The 10,643-nt window shown below is 33.9% G+C and overlaps 3 protein-coding genes across 3 annotated transcripts in view; all 3 read right to left on the reverse strand.

Moving 5' to 3' along the window:
* Positions 1-187: 187 nt before the first annotated feature.
* RANGAP2 (RAN GTPase activating protein 2) lies at positions 188-3,403 on the reverse strand. The gene is made up of 2 exons (XM_021435961.2): positions 3,180-3,403; positions 188-2,067 (listed from the first exon to the last, which is right to left on the reverse strand). Exon 2 carries the CDS (start codon positions 2,044-2,046, stop codon positions 433-435), a length of 1,614 nt encoding a protein of 537 aa, XP_021291636.1. The 5' UTR covers positions 2,047-2,067; positions 3,180-3,403; the 3' UTR covers positions 188-432.
* A 2,994-nt stretch (positions 3,404-6,397) lies between these two features.
* On the reverse strand, positions 6,398-7,138 carry LOC110421448 (small ribosomal subunit protein uS9-like). The gene has a single exon (XM_021435051.2). It carries the CDS (start codon positions 7,059-7,061, stop codon positions 6,627-6,629), a length of 435 nt encoding a protein of 144 aa, XP_021290726.1. The 5' UTR covers positions 7,062-7,138; the 3' UTR covers positions 6,398-6,626.
* A 2,909-nt stretch (positions 7,139-10,047) lies between these two features.
* LOC110421469 (2-hydroxyisoflavanone dehydratase-like) overlaps positions 10,048-10,643 on the reverse strand; it is a 1,736-nt gene continuing 1,140 nt past the window's right edge. Inside the window, 1 exon segment of the mRNA XM_021435067.2 lies at positions 10,048-10,625. Coding sequence (XP_021290742.2) covers positions 10,191-10,625 — 435 coding nt within the window. The 3' untranslated portion in view covers positions 10,048-10,190.

The following is a 10,643-nucleotide window of genomic DNA, read 5'->3' on the forward strand; positions in this document are numbered from 1 at the left end:
TAATTGTGGCGTGTAAAGAATTGAAGTTGGCCAGCTGATTTTGGAGATTAAATGCTTCTCTTATCAATGAGCATAATAAAGATCCTTTTGAGTGGGATTGAAGAGGAAAATACAAAGAACTAAAAAAACAAAAAGGAACAGTGAAGAATAAAACATCAGATCTCAAGCATCATTAGAGGAAAATATGTGACCAAGAAAAGATTGGGCTATCACAATTAAAAGACATTAAAAGGTTTTGGAAGTTCCAAACATACCCTAACGAAATAAATAGAAAACAACAATCCTACAGAAAATTAACCTGCTAAAAGACTGCCCAGCTCGGTAAAATTCAGCTGAGCAATGAATTCTACAAGTTATTAAAGTTCTGAAGGATTCTAAAGCAGCAGAAGCTGAGGAATGCTGTAACTTAAAAGGAAGAATTAAGAGAGAAATTTATTCTTCTTGACTAACTTCAAGGTTCTTCATTTTAGATTCCAATTCGTCCTCATTAGCTTCACCCTCTCCAGATTCTTCGTCATCATCTCCTCCTTCAGGATCATTCTCATCCAAGGAACCAAGCATGTCAGGGGACTTCTTGAATATCGCCTTCACCTCATCAATACCATCATCAGAGATGATGTTTCCATTGATTTTCAACAACATAAACCCAGATTTCTGAATAACTACCTGAGCCAAATGTCGGGCCCCTGCCCTTCTTATAAAATTGGTGCTCATATCAACCTCCTTTAAAAGGGTGTGGCCTTCTTCCAAAGCATTGCTTACTTGGATAGTACCTTCGTCCTTGAGTTCATTCTCAGCCAAGTTCAACTTGATTAGATGCTGCTTTGCTGCTATACAAGCAGCTATACTAGGAGCAGCATCAGCCGTTATGTCATTTCCAGCCATTTCCAATACTTCAAGAGAAGGAGCCGATTCCTTTAGAGCATTGGCTACAGCAATCGCACCCTCATCTTCCAAGTTGAGATAACTCAAGTAAATTTCAACCAGATCCACATGCTTTGGAAGAGCTTTACTCAGTGTAACTCCAGCTTCCACACCTAACATGTTGTCCCGCAGGTCAAGCTTCTTTAAATTGGTACAAGACTCAAGCGCTTCTGATAAGGCAACTCCTCCTTCTGAACCAACCCTTGTAGAGGAGCATCTGAAATCCTCCAATACAGGAGAGCGCCTGACAACCTCAGAAATTGCAAGTGCGCCCTCATCTCCTGTCATATTATTATGAAAGTGAAGGACCTTCAACTTCTCTGTAGAGGGAATCAATTCACAAACGGCTCTGGCAGCTTCCTCTGAAATACCATTGTTCATTAAATAGAGCTCCTCCAGGCAACTCTGTGATTTCAAAAGAGCACCAAAAGCCCTGACACCCTTCTCACCTAAGGCATTGTTTGAGAGGTTAAGAGACTTTAAAACACTACCCTCCAAAGCAGCAGAAAATATATTCATAACTTCAAGAGCTTCTGCCTCCGGTCTTCCAGCAATAAAGTCTGACAAGTCAGCTTCTTTCAACTGATCCTTGAGGGAAACCAAAATGGGCTCAGCAACGCGGGCGGCGCCTAAACCAAAGCTTCTATTACTAAAGCATATCTTGGTGTAACAATTTCCAGGTTCCTTTAATGGCCTTAAAAGGTTCTCAGCCTCCTCTGCCTCAATAAAAGCCCGTTGGTCTTTAGATATATCAAAGAAGGTTTCAGAGGAAGTATCTTTGTCAGATGCCAACTCCTCCTCCTCCTTCGCTGCAGGCCCTCTTTTAAGAACTTCCAGCAAAAGTTTACTACATTCCTTGGCATAAAGCTGCACCGCAGCACCTCCATCTCCATCTGGCTCCCTATCATACTGTTCATTCGCTGTGTTAAAAGCTATATCCTCAATTTTCTTAGCATTCTCCTCAGCCTCTTCTTTGTTAAGAGCGCCATACTTCTGGGTAAATATAGAATTACTTGTGAGATTGTTTGTCAAGCGTTGCACAAGTACCTGCCGAGTGCTTTCGCTAGGGGGCCAAAGTTTAATTGAAAATGGCCTGCGTTGTGAATTTGTTGTAGAATCCATCACAGAACCAAAGAAATCCGGCTGCAAATACTTAATGGCCTCAGTAAATATTAAAATAAAGATATTACAATACAGTAATGAAGAGAAATTATAAACAAGCAACATGTGAGGATTCTTAAGTTTCACATTGTTCAACAAATTTTCAGAAAGAAAACTGCAACATTGATCAGAAACTTCCTCAAAATCTGGAAATGCAAGTCATATACACACATGCGTATGTATGTATCTTTTTACATACATACATTCATACATGTGTATGTAAGTATGTATCTTTTCACATACATACATGCATACATGCATACATACATATGTATCTATGCATCGTTTCACATACAAATGCACAATAACGAAATTAGACCTTCATTTGCAATCAGCAAAACAAACTCTAAGTCCTTTTTTTTCAATGATAAGAAAAATAATAAAAAGAGTCATAATAAGAGCCCAAAAACAGTCCTTTAAGCAAGAATCCGAAAATTCAAAATCCCATCAATTTAAAGTTCAAGGCTAGATTGTCCATCGCTTACACAACAACAACAACAACAACTTAAAACTTCAAGAGGAATTTGAAGTTTAAATTTTAAATCTTTGCAATAAATTCATTAACATGACACAAAAAAAGGAAAAAGAAAAACCCAACGGTTTTTCTCTTCCAATTATTTAATTAAAAGGAGGAAACTAAGCAAAGAAAATCTTAAAAAAAAAAAGAAAAGAAAACAGCAATCATTGGTTTATTTCGTGCAGCGGTTTACCAGCGAATTGAATCAAAATAAAAAAAAAACAATAAATATAAGGAAAAAACAAAACTAACCATATCGAAAACACAAGATCTAAGACAGAAAATAAAAATGTTTTTTTTCCTAACGTTGAACACTAAATAAGATTAACAAAAAAAAAAACAAACTTTCAGCAATAAAATCAGTATAACAGTTCAAACATTCCCATAAATGCAGCAGATCTGAAGGGAAAAAAAATAAAACATCAAAAAACCCGAAAAAAAAAGGCAGAGAGATTGATTGGAAGCCGTCAAAGGAATTTTGAAAACAGAAAAGTTACGAGGAGGAAGTTAAAAGTAACGGAACCCTAGAAATATCAAACGGAAGAAACGAGAAGTTAATGCAAAAGAAAAGAATTACCGCGTTGATTTTTCTTTTCTCTGATTTCTTCTTTTGTTTTCTTGGTTTGAATCTGTTATTTTAGTTTGAGAGAAGCAGAAACGAGAGCGAGATAGAAAGAGAGCAAGAGAGTAGGAGTGTGAGCGTGGAGGGAAACGAAAAGAAATGAAAATGAAAGCCAAGGGAAAAACGAAAAGAAACGTTACTACCTTTTTAGCTTCTTTTGGGCATGATTAATTCGGGGATTATGCTTTAAAGTGCGTATCTCTCTTTCGGGTGTTTGGAAACGCATTTAAAAACGTTCCTGTTAAGGATTGATTTGATGAATGATGATGCCAAAATCAGGTAATAACTAATACAAACTTCGTTTCGCAAACAACTTACATCAAAAAGGAAAACCAAAACCCAATCTAGGATTCAATAATTGATTTGGGTCGGGAAGCAGAGGGGAAGATAGAAACCCAACAAAACTGTGCAGCAAGTGCCCCCCCAATTGTCGCCAATCAAAAGAATCGTTTACCAAAGGACAGAAATGTAAGCTGAGATGGGTGAATTATAGTATAAATGTGGGCACCTAAACTGCACATGGCAATTGCTTCAGTGTCACAATCTTTCTTATCAGCAGGGATTTTGGTCTTTTATTATGTGCAGAGGGCAGAAGGGTTTGGTAGTTTTCGTAGTACTGGACTTAAAATGGACCCCCATTCTCAGTGGTAGGCAACCACCAAAGGAAAATGGTAAAAGGTTGCCATGATTGCAGCCATTATTCAGTCTTGTTACAATCTTTACTGCTTGTGGTACTAGTATTAATGTTCAAATAATATAATTATTAATGCATTTTATGCATGGAATAGTTGGGTTTGCAGGTAACTAGCTAGCTAGACTTTGTTTGCCTCTTGAGAAAAAGGGGAAAAAAGGGGAAAGTTGAAGGATTGATGAGGTTTGTTCCTACAGTTTTGTCCTATTTATAAAGTTTCAAGCTAGTCAAGGAAGCAATGAAGCAGATCGGAGGATCTCCTAATAAAAAGTGAACAAGATCTTCATCAAAATGCCAACGACTTAATTAGCTTAGATGTTAAATAGCATGGCCAGTTTTCTACCTTTTGTCATTTTTCCATTTTATCAGTACCAGCCACTAGCCAGGCAGGTGCGATGTGAAATCTTTAAAGTTCAAACCGACTAGGTTTTACAACAGGCTTTCACTTATTCTTGTGTCATCAAAATTGTGATTGACTCAAAAGCAATGAAGGGACACATAAAAGAACATAATAGACCCTACCAAATTACTTTGCTGGTAACTGTTCAATTAACAACTGAACTCAACACTCTCTCATTGAGCTACTCGGAAACAAAGGAGACTCAAAATCTTTCAACCAGCTTTAGTATCATCTCCCACTGGCCATTGCCATGATCAGCTGGGTCAGCTCGTTTGTTTTAGTTTCCAAAGAAAAATATAGAAAAGGGCAAATAGCCCATTAGACAGCTCGTGGTCCTAGTGCATTTGCAATGCATTTTGCTTCCTATTTGTGCACCAAACTAGCCCTTGGGCCTTGGGCCATAGGCACTAAGCTAGGGGCTGGATATGTTCATTTAACGTAGATTCAAAGACCAGGCAAATCTAATTATTTTCTCAATGCCAATTTCGAGCTCACGTATTGATACCGTTTGATATCTTATAATATAATATAATTATAAGTAATGTGATTTTAATTAATATGATTTTTAAAAAAATAACACTATTTGATATACAAGTAAAATAATAATTAAAATATTAAAAAAATAATATTACAGTATTTAATTTATAAATATTTTGTTAAAAATATAATATTAATTTTAAAATTATTTTTATTTATTAAAATATAAATTTAATATATTTTTATTTTTTATTATTAATTTTTATATAATATTATTTATTAAATACATTTTTAATGTAATGTATTTTACTTTCATTTTTTATTATAATTTTATATATTTTATTTTTTAATATAATTTTTTATATTATATATTATATTTTAATTTCTTTTACTTATATTATATAAATTTTAATTTTTTATATTTTTTAATTTTTAATTTTTTTATTATATATTTTATTTTAATTACAACATTATAAAATATTTTTAACAAAAGTAATAAAATTGAAAGTTAAAAATATTTTTAAAAACATTACATCTAATGTGATTATACTATTACAAAATAAAAACACATTACACGAAAGGTACTACCATTCAGTCATTTTCTTTTACCAACATATATTCAATCATGAAACAATCCAGAATTGGCTTGAAATAAGATGACTTGTGCAACATGGAAGCCAAGCTTCAATAAAGAAGACAACTGAACAGAATCACTTTACAACTAAAGGCCTACTTCAAGGGATGAAAGTACAAACTCCAAATGGAGAGGACGCCGATGGCTAGAGCACAAGAAAATGTTAATATCTGAAATTCTTCATGCTGACCGAGTTTAAATGGAGTAAGAGCAGATTTAATTATTTGTTTGAGCTCTATTACATTAGCCAGAGGCATCATAAACGAAAGGAAAATAGGGATAGATATCAATACACCCATCTGAAACAGGGGCACAGGTTGACATACAGAAATGCAAGTGCATCAGCTTTTCAATTCTTGGCAAGTTTAGACAAGCTGCAATTGTACTGCAACTAGCAGAGCAAAACGCATCGAAATCTCATTTCCACTGCCATTAAGGTAACAGCAAGCTCAAATTATACAAGGAACTCGATATGATCATCTAACATTGTTAACTAACAAACAAACCCAATTTTAAAGGGCAATCATGTCAAGAAATGCTTAAGTAAACTACAACAAGTATGCTGCAATTCCTAACCATGAGATGAACAAACATGTAGCACCTAACTCGAAGTAACTGGTCGCATTCATGATTCACCAATGCCTTGTAAATCCAATATGTCTAGCAAAGCAACTAAAGCTATGAATTTCAATCTTCACCAATGCTCCAACAGAGCAACTAAAAATTGAATCTTGTCAAGTCACCTTGTAAAAATTTCTAAGAATGAAATAGATCATCTATCCTAAACAAGACAACTAAAAGGGCTTAAATAATTTCTGGAATAACCATGAGAATTATTCTCTAAACAAATCAAACACCGATGAGCTTAAGGGCTAATTCCGACGGTACAAAACTACTGAAAGCAGCCGCAACCACATGAATTCCTTACTGTTGTCCTAAAATAACTGCAGTGCAACTACAAAAACAAAATATTCAAGACAAAGTTACTCTTAATTCAACAAAAATACTATAAAATCCCAAAGCAAAACTTCAAAATAATACCCCTAAGATTCAACAACTTTAAATTTAAAGCAACAATAACATAGCGTTTAAATAGCCCGAAAGACCATTGTTTTAAACCTTAAACCATACTCTAAAGTACCAAAAATAACACCATAAACAGTGAACCTCTCTATCTCTCTCTCTTTTGTGTTTCTTTCTTCAACGGTAAGATTTCTGGAACCTAGCCCTAGCTCCCCGTCCACCGAACTTCTTGGGCTCGCACCTTCTAGGATCCGCCACGAGCAGGGTTCGGTCGTACCTAACCAAGATATCCTTAATCTCCTTCTTGCTCTGCTCATCCACAAACTTCTGATAAAACGCCACCAGAGCTTTGGCTATGCTTTGCCTGATTGCGTAAATCTGAGAAGTGTGACCTCCGCCTTTGACTCGGATCCTCATGTCGACTCCGGCGAAACGATGTCGTCCGAGGAGCAGAATCGGCTCGTAAGCCTTGTAGCGGAGGATCTCGGGCTCAACCAACTCGATTGGGCAGCCATTGATCTTGATTAGGCCACGGCCACGCTTGCAGTAGGTGACGGCGACGGCTGTTTTCTTGCGGCCGAAGCATTGAACGGACTCGACTGGAGCCGCCATGTTTAGGGTTTTCGCGAAGCGTTCCTTTGAGTTGTAGAGAAAGTGCGGCTCAAGGGTTGGGAGTAAAGGGTAATAAGATATGAGAGTGTGGGTTTTTAGATGGGAACCTTTCTAGGGTTTGGATGATGATGATCTGGAATGGACGGCTGTGATTGGGTGGAGGTTGAAAGGCGGATGGGCCCTTTTTTGAGTTTATAATTATTGAAGTTTCGTAAATGGGCTTTTTTATTGGGCTCAGGTCCATTTTAATAAGCATTTTTAAATGTGAGAGATGGAGTATGGACCGGACCAATTACAAGAAACCCACAAAATGTAATTGTTGCCTGAAGGAAAAAAGAGAAAAGAGTTTATAGCTATTTTAGTTGATTTATAATCCTCCAAAATTACAAAAAGAAATAGTTTTCCTTGAATTAAAAAGATATAATAATTTAAAAAATTTATAAATTAATTAAAAATAAATAAATAAGTTTTTATTTTTTTATTATATTTAATCAAATTCTTATATTTTAATTTTAAATTGAATAAAATTTTATGATTAATAATTGATTAATTATCCATAATCAAAACGTCACTTGTTAATTTTTATATTTAATATCGATGATGTAGCACTGGAGGTTGAAAGTGAATATATCAAGTCATCATTTAATATGGCATGTCAATATACTACATTAGCACTTTGTGATCTAAAATAATATTTAATGTTTTGACTAACACAATTAATCAACTGTTAATTATAAAAGTTTATTTGACTTGAAATAAAAATATAAAAATTAATTGAACACAATAAAAAATAAAAACTTATTGAAATTTTCTTAAATAACTTATGATTTTTTAAGTATTATGTCAATTAAAACATTGTGTTTTTAACATCAATAATCAAATGAAAAATCTTTTGATGAGACTCCAGTTTCCGGGTCTTCGGCTGATGGTGGCAAGTTGGGAGAGCCAGCCAGTCGCTCAACCGAACCATCTTTGTAAACCCGGATGAAAGGGAGAATCTCAGTGGCGACTTCCTTATCGAGGGAATCCATATAGAAAGTGAGGTTTGAAGTGGTTAAAGGTGGAACCAAGGTCAGTAACGAGAAAAATTTTGCAAACTTTTTGTGAATGCTTTTGGTGGAATGGAACCCTCATCGTGGTAGACAATTTATACAGCATGTGGGAAAATAGCTTGCGTTAAGAAAGCCAAAATTGACCTTTGAATAAATCTATGCCATCGATCTCTTGTGAAGATAAGTTTTAGCCATTTATGCTTATAGAACATTTAATCAATATCTATCCCAACCTTATGGATGGAAACTTGTCTCTCGAAGAAAGCTTGTTGGTGACCTAATAAGTTTTAAATAATTTTTGGTCAAAATACTCACAAAGTCCTTATATTCATACATTTTATTCAACTTAATCCTTGTATTCAAAATCAAAATAATTTAATTTTTTGATTTTAAAAATTACTTCAATTTAATCCCTCCTACTAATGATATTTAATTTTATCGTAAAAAGATGACATCAGTAATGACATGACACCCGCACAATGACATGGCAATACAATGTGACCCTAATACGATAACGTGACAATGCTGATGTTACATTGACACATTGATATGTCAGCGTTACATCGTAGGAATTAAATTGAACAAAAATATATAATATAAGGACTAAATTGAACAAAATTGAGATGTTGAAGGATTAAATTAAAAAAATATTTAAAAAATATAAATCTTTTAAGTAGTTGGTAGATATACTTATTAATAAGTTAACTATTTAAGTATAAAAAATTTATGGTATGAAAAAATATAAATAAATATTTTCATACTCGATTATTTAATTGTACAATATGTACATTAATTTATTTTCTTTACAAGAATTAAGTTTGAATTCTCCTTCTATAAAAAAAATTGAAAAAAATTTTATACTTAAAGTCAAATTTGGATGAATAACTTGTGTTATGATAAATGAAGAAGGAAGATATGAAGTTAGCAATGATTAATAGTTGAGTAATTATCCATAATCAAAATGACATTTATCAATTTTTATATTCAATGACGTTGATGTAGCACTAGAGTTAGAAGGTGAAAATATCATGTCAGTATCTAATATGGCATATCAACATACTACATCAACACTATATGATATAAAATAATATATAATATTTTGACTAACACAATTAATCAATCCTTAATCATAAAGATTTATTTGACTCAAAATAAAAATATAAGAATTAATTAAACACAATAAAAAATAAAAATTTATTTAATTTTTCTTAAATCATTTATGATTTTTTTAAGTATTATGTCAATTAAAAAATTATGTTTTTAACAACAATAATCAAATGAAAAATCTTTAATGCATTTGAAAAATGAGATATTGACAAATTACATGACTCAATATAAAAAATATAAAAAAATGAAAGAAAATAAAGTAAATAGATTATAAACTTTTCAATATAAAAAAATGAAAGAAAATAAAGTAAATAGATTATAAACCTTTATGGTAAGATAACGAAGTGAAGTTTAATTTGTTTACATTTTGATGAGTCATGCAACCATTTTTATGAATGATAAATTATTATGTTATTTGAATTTGGCCACAATACTTGAATGCTGAAACTGGTTGGAATGCGTACTTCATTGGTAAATCTTTTTCTTTGAATATTTGATTCTGAATTTTTTGCCCAACGCCTCCGAAAGAGCCATAAAATAGACTGTTTTCTCAATACAAAATGGGTTTGGAATTGCTTTGAAGTTAAAGAAACACAGCATGTGATGTAATGGGCATGGACAGTTTCAGTCCCAGACTTTGACCTCATCTCTGTCGACAGTTGGTATCAGACCCCGGCATTGAAAAAAGCATTAAATATCATGACATTGAATATCTTTATATTTGTTGGTCTCATATCATAATCGATTAGTTTCCATGTCAAATCTGCCTATCATGTCACGGCATATCTATGACTATTCCAGAAACTGTTAATTTCTAAATAAGGGGGTTAAAAAAAGAACGCCCAAAATGGAATTCAGGAAGATCAGATTGAATCAAATAAAAGTGACAGGACAAGCCATATGCCTATATGTTTGCTGATGACTGTTATTTTACAGATGAATATCACAAACTAAACTGAAGGGGTTTAGATTAGCTGACAGCAAGAAAAGAGGCCAATCTTTTGATCATTATCTTAGAATTCTCTGTGCCGAAATCCAGTATATGAAAAGCATGATCCTCTCCCTTCACTTCAAACAGCTCGATTTCTCCTTGCCAACCACTTTCCTTCACTGCATCATAGTACAAAACCCCAAAGTCTCTAAGCTGATCCTTCTCGGCAACACAAACTAGTAACCTTGAGCAACCGAGTCCCGCTAGGCTCGGCTTTCCAGGGCCAAGAGGGTTGATCAGGGTGTTGTCAATGCCTCCAGGAGCTAACGGATAAACAAATTCCCAGGCCAAAGTTGGCATGGACTTGTCATGATCCGTACTACACTTAGAGCCCCAGAAGTAAGGATGGGAAAGGAAAGCTCCCAAAAGCTTAACCCCACCTTTCAACACTTCAGCTCCTGCTTGGAGAGCTATGTTTTTTTTTTTTTTAAG

The sequence above is a fragment of the Theobroma umbraticum genome, unplaced genomic scaffold, assembly GCF_002168275.2.
Source record: "Theobroma umbraticum cultivar Fairchild unplaced genomic scaffold, ASM216827v3 scaffold_130.0, whole genome shotgun sequence".
Taxonomy (NCBI): domain Eukaryota; kingdom Viridiplantae; phylum Streptophyta; class Magnoliopsida; order Malvales; family Malvaceae; genus Theobroma; species Theobroma umbraticum.

Excerpts from the sequence above, each read along its gene's own strand:
- RANGAP2 (XM_021435961.2), bottom strand. The coding sequence starts at position 2,046 with ATGGATTCTACAACAAATTCACAACGCAGGCCATTTTCAATTAAACTT.
- LOC110421448 (XM_021435051.2), bottom strand. The coding sequence starts at position 7,061 with ATGGCGGCTCCAGTCGAGTCCGTTCAATGCTTCGGCCGCAAGAAAACA.